The following is a 22,366-nucleotide window of genomic DNA, read 5'->3' on the forward strand; positions in this document are numbered from 1 at the left end:
ATAAATATTGGTTTATCTAAATAATTTTCTAAATTTAAGTTTTTTAAATTCTTAATGATATAAAGTCCTGATAATTGTTGTGTTAATATCTTATATCTTTAAAAAGATTATATCTAATTTATGAAAATTATCCTGTTATATATATTATAATATTAGGTACCTAATCAATAAATCATTAATCGTCAATGCATAACTTTTTATGTATTGAACTGTTTTTATGAACACAAATAAAGTATTTTATTTATTTGTAAGTACAACATGAATGTACGTGTGAAATTCAACTAATGTATGCAATAAAACTAAAGTTATTATACCTAAGTTTAAGAGTGTATTTAGTGTTTTCCATTTTAAATTGGTTATTGATGGTGTGCTTATTTTTATTTGCTTAAGTACAACTATTGAAAAATCATTTTAATAGAAGCATTAAATAGATTATTGAGCTCCATTGGAATTTAGAATATGGCTTGTCTAGAATAATACTGTACAGTTCTTAAATCGTAAAAATACTCTACCCTGCAAGAAATCAGCCTGGTTATAGGTAACATGTTCTTTAGTTTTAAAAGATTGTATTATTTAAATTGACAATCTTAGTCGTTATAATAAAGAAGACATATCCTAAAAACTGTCAATTATTTTTCGGCTATTGAATTTTATTGTTTTTAATTTTTGCTGATTAAATTTTTAACTATAATATAAACATAGTTTTTTTAAATGTAATCGAATAGAGGTATCTACTATATACATTGTACAATCTATTTTATTTAATATAAAAATGTTTGACAAAAATAACAATACGATTTTTTTTTAGTTGGTCCCCCTAACACTATCTGTTGTTATTAAAACAACATAGTATCCTTTTAAATTTAAATCGGTTGTCTTCGTGATGATCTTCGGCATTTTGATCGGCCGTGGCTGTTGTAGGTGTCGAACGAATTTCTCGATTATCGGCCGATTGGATTAATCCTCAGAGCGCTAAGTTATTGGTGCAGTGTTCTTCCGATGTAATGGCTGCTTCTTTACTGTCCACCATTAGACAGGGTCCCAATGAAGCACATGAAGCATCCTTGCATTCTATGTCACATACATAAAAATAGTAGGTATATTAATAATTTATATGGAGACATACTAAATCGATAAAGTCATGGCCGTATCCTGAGGGCTTTCCCCTCCCTCTTGGTTGCGCCATTGATGTGTAATGACTATAGGTTAAATTATAACTGTTTTTGGATCTTCCTTTAGAAGTATAATTCTAGATACAATAGAGCCATTATATATGAATGGGTATGGTAAATTATAAATATTTAATTTTTGGACATTATCGATTATGATAAGGAGGTTACCTACTTGTCTAAAAATAGTTTACCTGCCGGGTAAGTGTTTGACGGAGTGTGCATCAACGTAAACGGTAATTTGAGTGACATCTGACCACCCATGGCGCCTATTAAAAGCTTAACTTTTACGTAATACGTGACGTAAATGGCGAACACGTTTCTATCCTCAGGTGATACACATACCACCGTACTGGACAACGTGCCTTCCGACTTATTTACAGTAGACCCCAGCGAATCTTCTAATGCTATCCAATTTTTAGTTCTCGCTTTGATAGGATGCAACAGATATTCTTTTTCGAGTGAACCACCATTGCCAGGTATTGGTACATCTGTACATTCATCCGATGCCACTGTGTTCTTGAATTTACCATTGCTGAACATGCACACGTCGACATGCTGTACGATGAACACCTATAAATGTTCAGAACATCGTTAGTCCGACCATTTCAGTGTTAACTAGTTGATATCATAAAATGTGATTGTATTAATTTTTATTAGTAAACTTGTATTTTTTCAGTATAAGATATAAAATATTTATTTTGTTTTTAAAAATATTGTGATTCAGTGTGATAGTTGTACAATCGGTACATTACCCTTATTACATCATAATACCAATATTAATATTTATTAATATTTGAATTTCCGACTAAAAGAGATAAAGAAGTGTGTTTTTGCTTATACTTTATTTAACGTTATAGTTTCCGATATTATTTAAAAATTGTTTTTAAGAATTTTATTGAATTTGTTTTGCTTTATACTTTATAGATATCCAACGAATTTGAAAGTTTAAATTGTTTTAACTACCTATTTGAATCATATAGTTATTATAATACCTAAGTATTTTTTTAGTATTGAAATTAGGATTTTTATTTTTTTGATATTTTTACTCTCTAGTGGATATTTATTCTTTGGTATAAATTTGAAAGATAATATTGACACTGAATTAAATTTTATTAGTGGGAATTGGAGATTTTCATAGTGGATAAAATCATAGTTATTTATTGTTTAAATTTCAGAAGTACCTATATGAGTTGAATTCGTAATCGGTTATAAGAAAATAAAATGCATTTGGTTGATACTACGCCACTATAATACTGGGCATTACCTAAATATTTTGCTGAAACTATAGAGGAATATTTTACTTGTTTAACTTAAAGCTTTTACCTTTATTCTTCTGACAGCTTTTTTACTTGTGTTTTTCACGCTGATATTTACGTGAATTGGATCACCGTGTGTATAAATAGCTTTGTCTAGGTTCGCTTCTAAGGTAACTTTACCGTCGCTAAGTAAAAACGGTTTCTCTGAAGTAGCTTGCGGTCCTCTTTGACGCCAACCTTTTGGCTGTTCTGATCTGGGCGTAGGTGTGGGCGGAGGTGGCGCTGAAGCCATTTGAACTACTTTGATACCCATTTTTACGATATTTTTGCGCTGTAGCTTCTCGTCTGCCCTTTCGGCTACATTTTTATACGTAAAATAACCTTGTTAATTTTTATGTAGTACATTTATAAGTAAATATTAAAAATGTTTTGACGTACAAGAACTTTATATATATGCAAAAACATAATATTGAATTAAGCAACTTATATGTATATCATTAGATATTATATAATATGTATTTTATGTTTGATTAATATTACATTGATTTAATTAATTTGTTCACGTATTAAGGGATACAAAAAATACTTCAGTTGGATAGTGGGTGCTTCGTGTTTTCACAGAACTAACATTTTTCATTTTGAAAATATTCATATTTTGTCCGTAAAATTATGTCATTTCCCTCGACATTTGTTAAACTTATAATTAATTGAATTAGAAATCGATTGTGGTATAACACATGTAGCGCTTGATCTAATTTGAATATAATTGCTTAAACCTCCTTTGAGATTCGGAATTATAATGAATGATGTGCCATTGCATATGCGATAATATTATGCATGTAGGTACTGTAATGTACATTTTACCTACTATTTATGTATTAAAATAAGCGTTTTTGTAACGATCATATATTATAATTTATAATGATAGCATTTAGTAAACATGTATATCACTTTATTTATATGCGAGGAAACATAAACATTTAAGAAACTTAAAATTCATTATAAACTTTTATACAATTAATTTATATTATTTTGTCAAAGGAAATAAATTTAGTTTATGTGATGATAAGATCTTTTACGCATCGGTAAATGTATGACATAATTTGTTTGATGACTATTACGTCGTTAAAATATATCTTGACCCAAATTAAACATATACAATCGTTTATATAATACACATTATCAATGATCTGTGTAGTCAGTAAACTGCATATAGGTACAACTCAATGTTTATAAAATAATACTAATTATTAATTAATAATATTATTTAGTTTTTTGTCCATACCTATGTATACTCGTATGTCGTAACTAGTTCCTATTGGAGCGCCGTTGTATTCTTTGGCAGGAACTAATTGGACGCTAGGTGGAGCTAAATGAGTTATTTCCATTGAAAACGCATGAGCATTGCTTCCCAGTCTTTGTATTAGCATTTCCTTAGAAAATGAAAACAAAATGTTATATTTTAATAGAGTTTTTTTGTATAAACATTATTTGTTAGATATTTTAATTTGATTAATTAAGAGTCCGATAAATGATAACGGTTTATAATATATACTATGTTTATTATTTTCATTAATGAAATGGGACTTTTTTTTATGTATCATATTTATTATTTTTTTACGCATAATTAGTTGATATATATTAACTACTAGGTATAATTTTTATATATTAAAACATTAACATATTAAATAATGTTAAATCAATTTTTTTATGATACACTTTTCACTTATTGTTGAATTCTTTAGTTGTATTATTACTATAAAACATATATATTTTAAATAATATGTCGTGTTTTCATTTAAGTACGTATTGCATATCGATTATCGATATACTCGTATTTATAGACTGTATAGGTATATAAAAAACGAACAATTTATATTAGTAATATCATAAGTAAGTTATGTTGGTGTACAAAAGAGTTTCAAAATATTTTAACATATTTAGCTATTTGTTTTTTTTCAGATGAGGATTTATCGAATAAAAGATACAGTTTATGTACATTATATAATTAAAATATTCTATCATAAATAATGTATATGCTATTCAGAGAAGTTTAATGATTTTCGAAAATTTTAAAAATAATTTAGCACACAAACTAATTTTGAAAAGAAATTTTACTTTTGTTTACTTTTTATTATGGTTAAATTTAAAAATTAATTTAATATTCGTTTATTTTTTTTTTATTAAACTTTTATAATTATTGTTAAAAAAAATTAATAAGCAATTATTTGTTTAACCACAATTAATTAAATCTGAATATGATTTAAATTGTGTTTGATTTATTATGTTTTAATTATAAAATAAATCACTATTATTAATCTTACCTATATAATAAATTATTTTTATTTTTCTAGAATATTAATAAACTTCAGAAAGTTATAATTGAAGCATATATGAAGTATAATATTTAAATTGATTTTTGAAGTATTAATAGTCTATTGTTAAAAGTAATTATTATACTTTATTTTTTAGATAGACATACATAAAATAATCAATACTTTTACCTGTAATGGTGTATTTTGTTCACGTTGTGCATTTTCGTGAGGTGGATAAATTTGTGCTAAACACATGATGGCTTCGTTACAGAATTTCAATCCCATTACTTCCTCGTCTTCTCTTCCATATCGGAAAGTTAGTGTTATTTGCCCAAATACCTTTATGAATTGAAATGCGTAAATTATTAAAAATTGACTTCATTTAATTATGTTTTTAGGACGTTTTAAATTTTAATTACGATAAAATGTATTAATGTTATTTGAGACTACAGTTTTTAGTAATGAAAATTAATAGTATCATGTATACTATGTAATATTACTCTTGAAAATAAAGTTGGGTAGATCGTGTTCTTTTAATCGCTTAAAACCGTTTTGTTGTGAATTCTTCAAAGTTCGTTGGACAATTTTTTACAGGGTAATTTATTTATAGATCTGCATAAAACGTGTTATGAGTAGATCTAGTTAAAGATTAACATTTAACACGTGTTACATGTCATCCATGTACAAATATCTTTGTATTAAAATTCTCCTGTTAAACACCATCGTTCTGTTACGTTTTTTTTCAAGGGTGCCCATTTAAAATCCATTAAAGACGCAAAAGAACCGGGATGTAATAAGAGCAATAATAATACTGTAAAACTCAGCATGACCGCGTTGAAATGCTTTTAACGCCAGTGTAGGGTCTCATTGGTCTCAAAAATAATTCATCCTATGCGTTTTACAGTATTATACTGTGTATGTGAAGTCGTAAAGGAGTGTTTTTCAATGGTATATTATATGAACTCCAGTGTGCACTTAACACATCCTTTACATACGTATACGTACCTACCAACTAAATTATTTTAGACAATACTTGTGTAGTAATTGTTAAAAATGCTTAATTAAATGATGGTAGGTACCTGTAGTAATACTTGTTAATTATACTACGATCGATCATTGCAACCGTGTGTATAGTAACCCAACCAAGCGTACATTTCCCGTTCATCACTCAGTATACCTACACCATATTTATAATACAAAATACCTAAACCTTTATGTATATTTTAACATTTATTCAAAAACATTTATATTATAATATTATGTTTTATTTCCAGTGAAATAAAGATTTATTCTTGTTTTAAATTATACTATCCTGATATTTATTTACTTACCTACTTAACTAACGTATAATATTATGTTATTGATGTGAAAAATGTTCTTGATTCATTTTTAGATAAAAAATTGCGTTGTTTATGTAAAAATACATGTTTGATAATATTAAGAATCATGAAGTATAAAGTTTGTAAAGTAGTCTATATGTAATTTTATATGTTAAAACTTTAAATGAGTAAATGTTTTAGCAGAACTACTTTGAATGTCAACCATAATAAAATAATAATATAAATAAAATTATATTTCCAACGTAGATAATATATTTTATGGAGATTTATAATAACTGTGATTTTGATTACACTTTTTAATTATTTGTTACAGACATTATAACTTCTATATATGTTCAAAGTATGTAATCAAATACATTATCTAAGTGTAATAAATTAATTAATGATAAATAAAATTTATTATTATTACGCTGAAATATGATACTGTTTACTTTAATGATTTCATAAAAAATATTTAGTTACTTTTTGTAATTAATATATATATATATATATTTATATATAAATGTATGAATACTTTTATACGTTTACCTTTTTTTTTGTATCCCTTAATAAATCTGGTTCCACTAATACGATTCCGTGTATTTTTGTGGATGAATTGTTGGACACTACGACATCTCTGTTACCCAAATATAAACACAGCTTGTTGTTTTGGGCAGTTTTTCTAAATACTCTGTAAAATGAAAAAAATTTATGTATTTTGTTGAATTTTTATAGCTTTAAAAACAGTTAGTCAAAGGTATTCACTATTGTGAAGTTATATTTTTATACACTCAACATTTATACCTGCATAATATCGAGTATTAAAATTTTTTTTTATTCTATAGCATGCAAATATTATCTATTGATTTACGTGTCATCGTGCATCCGTTATTGTGCGATAAATTATTATTAATTTAATGTTTATAGGTTTTATTTGTTTTATTTTTCAACATTTCAGTTTGGGTAAATACAAAAAAAGCATAAAAAAAAAAAAAAAATACCAAAAAGGAATATTGCAATATTGAATTATTCATATAATGGATTTCATTTTTTTTTCTTTGTTCACGTTATTATTTAATAGGTGTTGTAGTTAATTGGCATATGAGTTCTTGATGGGTTCATTACTTTTAATTAAAAGGGAAAAAATATTGAACGCTCCTACACCATACATTGGAGAGTAAAGTTGAATTCAATGTATACACTGCAGTATGTATAATTCTATTAAAAACAATGTTTTCCTATACTTTATTTGAATATAAAAAATTTTAAATCAGTAACTGTAGATTTTTCCATAATAAATTATACTTTAGAATGTCGTGAGCAGTTATCTGAAATGTCTATACGTTGTCGAAAGGCGAATAGCATTGATTAATGGTTATCACTTTCTAAAACATCCAGAATAATGAAATATTGAACCTTATCTGACAATATTTTATATATTAACTTTTAATTGAAATATTGTACACACGAGTGTGTAATAATTGCATGTAATACAAATCCCATACTATTCATACTATCTATGTTATTTTTATATGTAGGTAATAATTGAACGTAATGGCTAATTAGTATAGAAATGTGTGTTTTGTTAACGAATTAGATGTAATGATTTACCTTTATAATTAAAATCCTAAAAAATGTAACTTATATAAATAGAAAGTTACCTGTGTGCTATTCCTGGTAATGAATCTTGAATACATGATCTGAAAAATTATAAATTATTATAATCAATGAAAATTTAATAAGTAATAGTTAGATTGCTAAAGTATAATTACATTAGAGTCAATACTAATTATATTAATAGTTTAATTAATTTATAATTTATAAATATTTGTATAAAATAACTATAAGTATTTCTACCATATACAGTATGATTATATATTATCTCTATATTTAATGATAAAACTTTGTAATTTAATTATATAAAATATAATGAAGTCAAGTATATATGTATACTAATATAAGTAGAATAAAATCAGCCCGTTATAATTTTCCATAGAGAATTTTTTTAAAGAGCCTATGCTCAAACACTATCTATTTTTTAAATAGTAAAAAAATAAAAAATAAATAAATTTTACTTACTTCCATTATGTTTATTTAAATTATTTATTTGTAAGTACCTATGTTATAATTATTGGGTATTAGTCCAGATAATATATGTTCTTTATTTATAGTTTATATTATGTTACTGCCAATGTTTGCAATCAATTATTTAAGTAATGACTTGTCATTATTAACAATATATAATTTGGTTAGGTGGCAAAATTGGGTAGACATAGCATAAAATGACTAAAATTGATTGCTATAGTGGGCAGTATTAATTAATTTATTAGTACGTTACTTAAATCAATAAAATCATTCATTATGTTATTATATTTGGTATTGTAATACATAATTACTAATATTATAGGTAAAATATATTATTTTATATTTATTTTCACGAAGCAAGCTATTAAAATACATTGAATATATATCACATATTATCCTCGAATCTACATTGAAATTTTCAAAATTTTGTTTTGGAAAATAATAAATATTTAGTGTCTGTTTGCATGATAACTTTTATAATTACCTAGCATTTTCTGGTTAGGTCTATCTAAAATCTCAAAAATTAATTGAAGGGAGCTGTAGATACGTGGTGTAGACAGGATTCTTTTTCGGGGGGAGGGAGGCTATCAATTTTTTAACAGCTGTGGTTTACCTAGGTTAGATAGGCTATAGAGTATAGATAGTTGTAAAGTACTAGAACGTTTTTGTCCACGAACAAATAAAAAAAGCTATGACAATTTAAAATAAGTAAAATAAAATTTAAGGATTTTGTAGCTACTTTCATTGGCCATTAAAATAATTTTTAAATTTTCTTAAAATTTCGGTAAGGGGTACTACAGCCCTCTCAGTAGGGACTACTGGTGGCTACGCCACTGATTCTTTCATCAATATACACGAATAGGACGGAAATTTTTTCCTACAGAAATATTTAGTATGTGTATTTGTATGAGATTTTTGAAATTTGCAAGTTATTATCTCATTCACATAATTTTTTTAATCGGTCCCCAACATTCCAAAAAAGTTATGATTGTTTCATGAGTGATAAATTTATATTCGACTTAGAAAATATACTGATAAATGACATTGAATAAACTTATTGTCAATTTCTGGAATAAATACACTGATTATATTCAAAAGACACAAGTTACAATTATTGGTGTTTTTAGATGTTATTTATTATGCCAGAATTTCTGACAATGATGTAAACTGTATAGTATATAGTTTATACTTACAATAGTGACATAATATTTTTACAAAAAAAGGAATAAAATAGAATATGGTTTTAACCGTGATATAGGTAGGTGGTATAACAATTTAGCAACAAAATAGTATTATCTAAGCAAGTTTTTGTTTATTTAAAAAATTATGATGTTTTTACTTTCAGCGTCTGCAGTTTAATACTATCGCTAACTTAATTTATTTGAAAGTTTTAACAGTTTATAGTTCAGGTCGACTAAAGCCACGGGCACGTGCATTTTATGCTCATGCGTACGAAAGCCGTATCGCATAATTATCTATAATATCGTTTATGTAATTGTGTTTTATTTAGTTTTAATGTTTATTAAAACTCAAAATTAATTTTAAGAATATACTTAATTTGCTATGGTACAAATCAAACAATTATACAATAGGTAAGTAAGATTTCTCGTTTAGAAATGTATATTATATTAGATATAAGGTATTATTTTTAGTTGTAACGAGTCATTAGGTATGATTGACGTATGATGTACATATTTTTCATATTATTCATATTTTTGTTGTATATTAAGCATAGTGTTTGATTTTTTTTCTATGTTTATTTTTGAGACAGGGGTTAGTTATGAGCGACACTTATATTTGTAAAATTTTACTGCAATAAGTCGTGGCATAATTTTTTTTTAAGAAATTTGGGAGGATTCTCAGCATTCAGGCAAAGCTCTAACTTTTATAGTATCTACTCATTAATGGATTTTGATGATTTAGGATAGTGATGATTGGTAGTGACGATATTGACAAATAGATGTATCTTCCGCCATTTGTATACAGAGATCGATGTATATATAATGGTTTGTGATATAATAATGGATGTTGAGATAAGACGAAATTTATACTAAGCTTATCTTAGAAAATGAATTATTTTTTCGGACAACTCCTCTGAACCTTCTTATGAGTTATGATGCATATTATTTCAGTTTGCTTTTAGTTGGCTCTATAATACAAATTCGGAATACAGGCTACATATGGTATAAAATATAAATACATAATTGTATAAAATAAAACATTATGTATTAATTTTTTTATACCTATTATCGAAGATATCATTTTAAGTTTTATAAGTTTAGCTTAAAACGCATAATTTGCTTATTGGGGCCAATTTTATTCAGTGTTGTGCAATGTACTTTCATCTGTTTTAGACATCATATTATTATTAACTATTATTAGATAATTGACAATACTTTGAAACAGAAATATAAACTCGAAATTCCTTTAAACACTAATTACATAAAAATCATCACAATTGCATAGTGTTTAGTGGTATATCAACTACCATTTTTCTCTCACACTAATAATTCGAAAACATTAATTCTATATGCTCATTTATTTAAAATCTAAATAAATGAATGAATTTTTATTTATTGTTCTATCAAAATATCAGTTAAAACTTTATATTATATTGTATTCATAAAATTCTACATTATAGTAGGTACCTAATAAGTTTATTACGGTATCAGCGGTTTTGTGTTCTTTCTTTCAAAATACTTACTAATTTTTGACTAATTTGATTTTTGAAGACAACAATAATGATTGCAATTTAATTGTTCCAAACACAAGAAAATATTAAATATTATACGGATATACAGCACGCAACGTTTAGACACACGCTTGTTTTGTTAATACTTTTAGGGCATTTATTCTCAAAAATATAATAGTATTTCATCCCTCTGCGGCTTTTCTCTAATGATAAACTCGTCAACGCCATGCCTAAAGACGGACATTTGTTGTTTGACCAACACCGACTCACAACATTTTTCAAAACAAAAATAATAATACAGACTTGTGAGTGTATCTTTGATAGTAGGCGTGTACAATACGACAACCATTATTTATGTTAGGTATTATTATTTTTATACGAATCTTCGTGTATTTATGTTTTCATTCATGCGATAATATCAGTTCTACTCACGTAAATAATTCATCATTGAACCATAATATTTTTATTTGATTTGTAAGGACCATTATTGTAGGACTAAAATATAGGTACCTAAATATTATAATAGTATAAATTAACTTCCCTTGATTCCATGTAATCACTATTTATCTTTCCACAAATAAATAGAGCATAAGACTTACAATTTAAATATTATGTGTTATTATTAGGTACCTACTTATAATGGTTGTACGTTGTGATATTTTTTTTAAACTAATCAATGGTTTATTATTATTAAAAAAATAAATTGGGTTAGGTTGGGTGTATCACGTATACGGTTATTATGTGAAAATTTAGTTTTTAATTTATGAAATTTACGAGTACTAGGGTTTTCTAAGCTATATGTAGGGTTAGGTATAGAATATTAGATTCTTTGTAATAGTTCTCTGCGTAGCATACAATTTTGTAGACACGTCTGTATATTATCTATCATTTTTATTTATTTTATAAACTGGATTAACTTGAAATTGAATCGGAAAATCGATTACGTTATATTTTCTTGAAGCATTGGAATTATTATTAATACCATTTTATTTTGAAATGTTTATTTCATGAAGCGTTGAATATGTTTGGATACATTATTTTATTATGTATTTTATATATTTATGAAATAAATTAAGATAACTTTTAATTTTCGATTTTCATGCAACAACAGAAAAAGTATAATGAGTAATTTTAAATTTTTAGTAGGTAAGTGAATTTATAATTTAAATAATACCAGATTATTATTATTATTATTACTAGTGTATTATCAATGGTAGTGTAAATTAACGTGTATAAAGTACACTGTACAGTGTACTCTATTCAATTCCATTATTTGTGAAATAAGCTGAAGCATGTTTTCACACAAGTCCGCATTAATTCACAAGGCATTATAGTATAGGCTCTATTGAGTAGGTATAATATGTGGGTATTGAAAATACATATTGTATGTGCTTGCAAATTATTTGTGGGAGTATTAATTTAATTCTCTAAAGTTATCCTGAAATTAATTTTCTGCTAAATATATTCCAGGGGATTTTTTTTATTAAACTCGCCGGTTTGTATTGAAATTTAAAACATTCATTTGAAATTAATGTTAAAAAAATAAAATAAATAGTAGTGAATTTAAAATGTATGACATAAAAATAAACATTATTTATTTCTAAGGGTTATTAACTACACTCTTTTAAATAGTTTGACAAGAATAAGAACATAATATTTTTTTTAATCATAATTTTTTTATAACTATTATAAACGTAAATTCAATAAGCAATCAAAATAATAATATTTAACAAAATAAAGAGATTAAAAAGGTATATTGTTATATAATGTAAACACTATTTCAAACAAATAATACTTAAAAAGTTTAAATTTAGTTTTAATATAGGGTTTATTTTTAATTTAAAAACTTAAGTATTAAGTTTATAATAATAATAGTTGTATGTATATATATAAAAAAAAAATCATAATAAAATAGTTATAATTTAATTAAAGTTATTCTGTTTTTTTTATTTGTTTTTGAATTAGGTATACACAATTATGTAACGATGAACTCGTGTAAATAATTTTGAGTATTGCCTATAAAGATTGAGGATACGTTGTTGATATGTGTGGGATATATAGTAAAATATATAATCAAACCTATATAGCAATAGAAATAAAAAATCGTGATATACCGATTGCAAAATCCATTTAGATATTTTCTCTAACCGAACAATAGTTTATTGTGGACATTCGTTTTACTATTTATGCATTTTGTGTGATAAACAATGGTTTGCATCAGATCATTCTCAAAGCGTACGTAGAATTTTTCATATGAAGCTAAATCAAAAGTGTATTTTACCCAGTTACATAAATTTTCGTTTTAATGGAATTACTTCGACGGTTTTATGTATTGTATTAAAACCAAATTCAATTATTTTGGCATTTATGATTATTTGGAATCACATATACTTATTATATGAGTTTAATATAATTAAAATATAATCAATTACTTTTTTTTCTTAAATTCTTAAAATTTCTTAAAATTTTCATGTTTATTTAATTTTAAACCACTAGAATTTGACAACCTGCAAATTATGAATACACTATTTGTGACTGTTCAGTTGTGATACAATGTTATTTCGTAATATATTTTTGTTATAAAGTATAAATGCTAAAATGCTAATTGTTCATTTTTTGTGCAAATGTTTTTGACTTTCCGATCGGCAATTTTTAAGTTGACCCTATTATATTATACTTATTATTGATACGTAAAGATTTTAAATATTATAATAATTGCGTTAAGTTATTTAATTAATGGAGATCTTATAAACTTTTATAGAATTGAAGTTAACTGATTTAAATTGAAATCAGTCTGCAATAATTAAAATATGTATAATTTTTTGAGTCTTAAAAAAAAACGTGATGAATTTTTCGTTGCATTTTTGAGAGAAATTTTCTATTGTGTTTTAAAATTCTCATTCAGAAAGTTAAACATAAGTAAATATACTTACATTAATGAAAAATTAAGTGCTTATCGAATTTAAAGGATACGCTTAGATTTTTCATATTTTTTAATTTAACTCGTTCAAAGCTTAAAATTGATTCTGTTTTGACTATTTCATAGTGAATTCACTTCATAGTAAATACACTTTTGATAGCGGTAATTTATAAACTTCCCAGCATAAACATACTTGAAAAAATAACCCATCCCAATAACGGATCTATTTTAATTCCCCTATGATGGCTGCAATAGAAGGGTTTCACTGTTGTCGGTTGTATGTACCTATATACCCGTATTATGTCTTTGTTTGTGCTTAATGTACACAGTATGATGTAAAAATAAAATAAAACACTGTCCCTGCTGAGAGTTTGAACTTATCCTATATAAATGGTGATTGATAGCGACGGTCTGCAAACATTTCGATAAAAGTGTCACCCTATACTTTATATTCGATAACTGACGGATACAAACAGTTAATCAATTTTGAAGGGTAAAAATGCCGGCGCACTCAATGAATTTGGATAACGTTCGACTCGTTTCCTTGTCTTTTATTAACCGTGAAATAAAATAATAAAAAAGACTTACCATCGACAACGTTATACGTTTGCTTTATTTCCCTCCCTCGCCCGCTTTAGATCGTTGTCACAATAATGATGTCATGAACGCACAGGCAATGTTTGGACTGTATAATATATGTGCAATATGTATACATATATATACGTACTATACGAGGCATAATAATATAGTGACACGTTTGCTTTGAAAAATGAACATCGTGCCATAAGAGAGCACAACAAAAGATTGTTTATCTCGGTTAAAAAAAGGGTCGTCTCAGACCGTTTACGCGTAGTAATGTAGTTGTCCTCATAATAATATTACTCGACTGCAGAGAATACGTTTCATCTTCTATGCCGACAAAATTGATATATTATACTAGTAGGTATGTACTCGTATATCTATGATTATAATATCAAGCATTGCTCGTTGAATATTTCGCTATACACCTTTATGTATACTGAAGTAACTGACGACGAGTAGCTAGCATGAAATCGTTTGACAATGAACAATATTGTTTATTTGACTTTCATTTACAAACAAATATATGATATATTATACACAGCTCATATAATAACATTTTCGTATGGGTACTATCATAGTGTAAGGGCTGCACGACTAGTGTTGAGAAGTGACTATGTAGGAAATTAAAAAGTTCAAAGTCGCCGGTTGTAAGTTATTTTCATTCTGTAAATTACAATACCTAATCGAGTTGATTAAGGTTGTAATATGTTTTATTTCGCTTTGATAGAAAATTGGCAATAAGTTCCAAAAAATTAGTTGGAAAAACAAATTTACCGTTGTTAAATATACAAGTTGTTGACGCTTTTATAAAAAAAAAATAATTTTTAAATCTGTGAAGTTAATTGTTTGTTGATGAGATAACTTAATTGAAACTAATTAATTTAAGTCTTGTATAGTGTGTAGATCGTATAAGATATAGTGATGGATTGTTTAGATGTTTACAAGAGTAATGACCGCAGTAAAATATAAATAAACTTTATTAATCGTATGATGACGTTTCTTTGTAATGTGTATATGCAATGTGCACACGTCTTCTCATATAGCTTTAGTTCATAGCACTTAGAAATTTATTTTACTTTAACATAATGTGTCTGGCAATTGTGAGCATATTTTATACTTGTTTACCATTTTTAAGTTACTGACTTATGGAAACGATCCTTAAACCTTATCTTTATACCATATAAGTCTGCTGCACAAAATATTGGTGATGGTACTTTCTGAACTTCTCTTTTCCACAAAAATTTGATTGATAACGTTGTCTTATTTAAACCATGGTTTCAACCACGAACCAGTTCGTGATTTCAACATATAAAGTGCATGCGCACATATCAGCAGTGCAGCCATCTGCGTTTTTAATTATTTACAAAAGTTCATTGTAATTTTAATTTGTATAATACGTTGTTTCTAAGTTCCTTGACATTGGTCCAAGAGTCATGGTATCATTGTTTTTTACCATGTACTACTTTATTATAAGACTTTAGAGTAGAGAAGTTCTTTAGTATAGAAGTCTGTATTGCTTTTCAGTCGTGAAAAAAAATTTTATAACTTGCTTCATACTTATATATAACTTTTTATAATGTGGTGATGTGTTTTAAATTATAAGAAATCAAATTATAAAAATACAAATTTGAAACTTTTTTCTTTACCAACAAATCAAAAAAGGTATGTAATTGGATTATTAATTATTATTTATTAGTAATAGTCATCATTGGTTTATATAATAGTTTGCATTAGGTTGATACTAGAAAATATTATTTATTAAGATGAATGTATGGCTTACAAATTATTGTCGTCTTGTATTTATATAATATTAAAATGCATTTATGTGAGTTTTTAAAATGTCAAATGATAATAAAAAAACTAATCAACAGTACCCTGCATGTATTATATAATAATAATTTCCGTGTAACCGAATCTCCTGTGTGAGGTGGTATGAGTGGCTACGATTTTCCAATTGGAAATTTTTTATTTTTATTTTTTTTTGTCGCCAAATGTGTAGTTTTATTGCCAGATATAACATAATTCTGTGCTTGGAGAAGTTCGCTGCGTTCGAAACTAAATTAAAAATCGTTATCACATACATGTTTAGATATTGGTAATCGCGAGACGCACACTATCGGGGCATATTAAGCGAATAAATTGATATGCTAATGTGAAATGCTATATTATGTATAGTTTATATTGTGCCGCAGAGCGTCATCGGATGCGCCAGTTAATTATCATTATTACTTGTGTGTTCAGTCAAATGGTGTTTTACTCAAGTCCTAGGTAAATACACGTAAATATGGTTGGTTTATAGACAATTTACAAATTTCGCGAACCACTAAAACATAACACATATTATTTATATCGCATAAGCATTAATGAAAATATAGTTGACAATGTAAATATTAAATTACAAATTATGTACCTCTAAGTTTTTATCGAATGATTAAAAATGTATGTGGTCTTAATTAATCTTTGTTTTTAAAACATATTTTTCTATTATATTATAGAGAGAGGTTATATTATATGTCTATATTTTTGTATTATATTATATACGTATATTGTAGGTATATATATTTTTTTCCGCTTAATTTAGGTCCAAGTTTCTGTTCCGATTTGGTTTTAAATATTTCAGATTATTTTTAAGCACTTCTAGTCATTTTTGCTTTGGGGTTTGGACGTTTCCGTGGTATTTCTCAATCTATTTGACGTACCAAATTTATCTGCTTTCCACGCACGACTAGCTAAGCAAATCTTAAATTTTTTTACAAGCTACTCTATATATTTTTTGTATACAATTCTTTGTTTAGAAGTTTTAGAATTCTTATTTTATCTCTTTTCTATTTTTACTTACAACCATTAAATACAGGGACTTTTTTTCTTGAAATTTTTCTCTTAAGGCGCCCGGTGCCTATGCGATTTTATACACAAAAACACGCTCTGCGGGAATAGTGATCCTGTTCTGTAGAATCAACCAAATTTCATATTTTTTTTTTAAACTAATAGATAGTAATATTCTACAGGCCACGTCAATCTTCGTTTTTAAATAGGTATTTTAATCTGAACTTTATAATTTGTCTTCAAAAATAATACAATTTTAAGCAATTTTGTCTAAATTATATTTTACTTTTATTTTGAATAAAACAAAAATTGGAGTTCAATGCGGCCTTTAAGAAGTCTTCTCCTTTCAAATAAAAATATAATTACCAAAATTCGACATTTCTATTAGGCCTGAGAATTATTTCCATGAAGTAATTTTTTTCGATATAATACCCCCTATCAACCCCCTTAAATAGGTATCGGGTAGTAATTAGTGAAAAGTACTATTATTAAGATGGTAACTAAAATACAAAATTTAATTTTCATATTTTATAGAATTGCGAAAAATTTGAAAATCTGGCACCGGGCCCCTTAAAAACGAGATACTTATTGAAGTTCTCTTTTTTTGAGTCTTCTTATGTGTTGTAGATAATACGTAGCGATAAGTTGTTTATAGTTTGATATTTCTGGACATTAATATATAGATTTAAACAATGAAACCATAGCAAAATACTTTTTATCAGCAGACTTTATATGTTTACTAAATTATACAGTATTATTAAATTTATATTCAAGCTTCGCTAAAATCTTTTTTTAATTTTGTTAATTTTACAAATTTGAATTCAAATTTAACTCATCCATTACTTACTGTATAACCTCATACTGAATGCCGTGGTATAGTCGACACCACAATTAAAGGTATATCTTTAATCGTAGTTGACGCCTATTATACAGCAGAGCGACCTCCCAGGTTTTGTCTTTTACCAGACTTTTAACACACAGATAGATATTGTAATTTGACTATGTCGTTGATTCGAAAACTGTCTAAATGCTCTCTTTATTTATTGACAAATTAGAATTTTGTGTAAGTATTGAATTAATATAGTTCTATAAACCATATAATAGTAATATCAAATGAAAGATTCGATATTACCACATAGTTTATACTTGTTATTTATTCACTTCGTACAGTTTACATCTGCATCTTAGGACTGTCTTCATAATACAGAGTTTAATTAATTAATAATGTAATTAAATCCCGTAGCATGTGTAGTTTTCAAACATCCCTTTACGTAGCTTATCTTTATCACAACTGCAGCTACGAATGGATGGATTAAATTATTCGTTTGAAAATGGTTTGATAATTTATTATTAAAATAGGTATTAAAATTGTGATATTTAAGTAGGTATAGTAATTCATAGTTGCATTAAACTAGTATTTATGTTATGATTAAATTCGAATTTGATCAATAAAGTTTTTTTTTTTTTTTTGTAAAAACACTGGTTATTTTTGATAAATATATTAATTGAGTTATTTGAGGTAGACTAGAAAAATTTAAAATTTCGGTAAGTTAGATTAGGATTCCACAGGTCTATAACCTTTAAAACACGCTTGTACTTAATAATCATATTGTCTAATAGCATGTCGTATCTTCTGTGGTCTAATAAATGTACAAAGAAGTTAGTTTTGTTTAAAAATAAGGAGTTATACTTCTAGCATTTTTATACATATTTTATTGTGAACATTACGTTTTAACGAGACGATATACATATTTAGTAATTTGATATTGCCGTAATGGCATAGAACGCCTCTGTAATGCATAATACCATTTTTAATGTAATATTATAATGAAGTTGGCGCGTTAAGTATTCTGTGAACTACCGTAAAAAATAAAAAATATTAACTGTATAATATTCGCGTGCCGCTTAATTGTTCTTATATAAAAAATAAAATAATATTTACGTCTACCGTTATTATTTACGCTTCGCTTGTAAACAAATTGAAGCACATCACGGTATGGGTAAATTATTGCATTATAAAGTAACCGCGGTTCATCTTCGATTAGATTCTTTTATACATACTTTTTAATGTACTGCACTTGTCAGTTATTAGTTGTTACGGAGTATCGTCCAGTATCCAAATACTTCTTTGTTGCGGTAAAACAAATAACTCATTTCGCAGTTAATTAAAATAATTACAAATACATACTCCTATACTCAACTCTTGATTTTAAATAAAGTGTGAAGCGTCAACGTCGCTTTCAACGTAGTGCTGAATAAAAAATTGACTTTCAATCGAGAAATACTATAGTTCCGAGTATAGTGGTTAGAGTACGATGTTTAAATATACATACACGTATACACTATACATATAAATATTTATATTTGTCAGCGAAAAGTCATTGAAACCATTTAAAACTGAATACGTATTGTAGATATATCAGAGGGAGATTAAACTAGAAATATGTTTTAGATACCAAACGTATTTTAATATAATATTAAAATATCGAATTGATCCACTATCAATAATTTTAGTATTCAAACAAAAATCAATGTTTTTCGTACCATAGCAGTTATGCAATAGGTCAGTGATATTTATATAAAATACAGTTTTTTTTTTTATAATTCTTGTTTTGTTATTTACGTATAATTCTTGCTTATATTACTTTTACTGACATCCAAACATAGAGCAAGAACACAATATAATATATTTTAATATAATAAAACTACTTTTTCGAAGTTTGTGATGAAAAGAACGATGCTCGTTGATGGAAAAATCATAAAGCTCATAAAAACTATATATAATTGTTATTATATTATATATTTTAAGTAATAAATACTATGGATCGATGTTTCCCTTTCAACCATCGATATACTATACAAGAACGTTATTTTTTTTTTTACATATTTTAAATATGTTTGTTTTTAAAATTACTTAAAAAAATCTATAGTTGTTACGAAAGTGTATTATGTTTGTAAGACGGGAGATAACACATGTAAATATATAGCATCCTATTAATTAGCAAACGAAACGAAACGTTACACCGGGTACTGGTGCGAGGTACCTTTATACTCCGACAGTCCAATGTCATTGGCGTGTTTTAATGAGAAAAAGCATGTTTTATTATAGTATTTATGAAACCTCTTGGGAGTCAGTCCATCGTTTATGATTAGGAAGAATGGGTTTTTAAGGAGACGAGCGTCCATTATTACCTAACCTAAACTACGTACAACTATGTTGAAGTATAATTTTTGTTAATTCATTAAATTGATAAAAATTATTAAATTTAATAATTAAATTTATTTTTTTTTTTTTAATTAATTTTACAATTGTATACTATTTAATTTAGCATATTTACATTTAACCTTTTGATACACAATGAACATAATACTTCCCAATAATTTTTGATATAAAGTCTGATATTTTGTCACAATACGAGTATCATTAATGCATACAAAGTGATTATTTAAAATTAAAACATAATTTTACCGAAAGAATTATCGTTTTTAAAATAGATTTTTACATAACTTAGAGTCATTAGAAAACCTCTTTTAAATATTTTAATTGTTATAATTTTTTGAGTTTTTATTTTTCTGATAGGTGGCTTATATTTTTATCTTCATAGGTATCGTGAAACAGAATTATATATTTTACTGAAAATCGTATTATATAAAAATCTAATTTTTAAAGAAAAGTTAATTATTTATAAGGATAATTAAACTTTAGACACAGCGGCATTTCATAAAATATTAGTTCAGTATTTTCAATCTAAACTTAAACTTGAGTTTTTAGTTAATAACTAATAAAGTACTCGTTCGTAATTCAATTTTTGATTAAATTTTTAGAAAAATGTTTTGTATCGGAAATATTTAAATATGAAATAAAATGACTTAAAATGATGTGAAAAATATTTAATTCCAAACACGAATATTCTATAACATATTGACACTTATGTGTAATTTAAATGTAACGTATAACACAATTTTAAAAACCTGAGACACTCGTTGTAGGTAAGGTTTCTAATGGCGGGGTAGACAATCCCTCGACAATTATAGTGGCGCGATAAGATGTAATTAATTAAACTTTACCGTAATTGTTTTTGGGGAGTAAACGCAATGAATATCGTCCAAAATCTCTACCTACACTACAGCAACAATAATAATAATATTAATAATAACACCGTAATATGTATAGCTGCAGGTATATAGATATGTGTTATAGACAAACGTGTAATACGATGTGTATTACGGTGCACACAGTATTAATTGCTTATACGAATATGGGGGTGTATCTATGTATCCAATGACGTATAATTTTGCGTACCTATGCATAATATTAGCGAGTGATTTCATCTTAAGCGGTGCGAGATAGTAACTTACAGGATCGTATGCGATTAACTGATTTAAATTTAAAATACTGAAGTTTTTACGGATATGGACTATTATATATGTATTCAAAAATACAGTACTTCATTGGAAATTTCGATGTTTAAACTCTAATTTGTAAATCGCTTAACTACTATTTAACTGATAGTTTATTATTAAGGTACATTAGCATTTAATGCAAGTGTAGTGGAGAATAGCTATTTATGTTTTTACTAGATCATTCAATATACGAGGAATCCATGCTATTAAGCGTAGTAAGTCGTCGTACTTAAAATATGGCGCAGTTCACAAGTGGAAGAGGAGAATTTGTTAAATAATTTATAAAAGCGTTATTTTATTACCTATTATATAATATTATTTCATGTCGATACAATACATTTTAGTTATATGATGAGTTACTTGAAACTTGTAATCATTAAAGCATTATAACTGTATGTTTATTATATTCGTAATTTATATTTATACAAAAAGTATAATAACTATACAGTTACACCATACGTATGCGTGTGTTTATGATGTGTACGATAAGAGTTAAATCCTATAGTGATTACCGATTATAATATACTTGTTCCTCTTCTCACAGATTTGATTTTAATTTAAAATATTATTTTATTTTTTATTTAATACGATATACGCCTATATCATAAATTATAGTTCATAATATTTATTATTCGATAGAATTATTGCAATACGTACATAACGGTAGTGTTTGGTGCTGTTTATGGTTAAGTTATGGTTTGTAACTAATAACAGTAATAACAATGCGCGTAAACGCTAACATATTATATATAATTCATTTATAAAAAAAAATTAAAATTTCTATAACTATTGAGT

General features: G+C 26.3%; 2 protein-coding genes across 4 annotated transcripts in view; one reads left to right on the forward strand and one right to left on the reverse strand.

Annotated features, from left to right (window-relative positions):
* Positions 1-22,366, forward strand: part of LOC114125221 (14 kDa phosphohistidine phosphatase) — a 167,695-nt gene that overhangs the window by 4,097 nt on the left and 141,232 nt on the right. The gene's annotated exons all lie outside the window — the stretch shown is intronic.
* Positions 740-22,366, reverse strand: part of LOC114125203 (arrestin homolog) — a 104,083-nt gene continuing 82,456 nt past the window's right edge. For both annotated transcript variants that reach the window (XM_027988749.2, XM_050203436.1), the window contains exons 3-9: positions 7,724-7,762; positions 6,612-6,753; positions 4,933-5,082; positions 3,714-3,861; positions 2,496-2,785; positions 1,364-1,742; positions 740-1,071 (exon numbers count right to left, since the gene is read on the reverse strand). In XM_027988749.2, the coding sequence (XP_027844550.1) occupies positions 965-1,071; positions 1,364-1,742; positions 2,496-2,785; positions 3,714-3,861; positions 4,933-5,082; positions 6,612-6,753; positions 7,724-7,762 (1,255 nt within the window). In that variant the 3' untranslated portion in view covers positions 740-964. The remainder of the gene's footprint in view (positions 1,072-1,363; positions 1,743-2,495; positions 2,786-3,713; positions 3,862-4,932; positions 5,083-6,611; positions 6,754-7,723; positions 7,763-22,366) is intronic.

This window comes from Aphis gossypii, chromosome 3, assembly GCF_020184175.1.
Source record: "Aphis gossypii isolate Hap1 chromosome 3, ASM2018417v2, whole genome shotgun sequence".
Classification (NCBI taxonomy): Eukaryota; Metazoa; Arthropoda; class Insecta; order Hemiptera; family Aphididae; genus Aphis; species Aphis gossypii.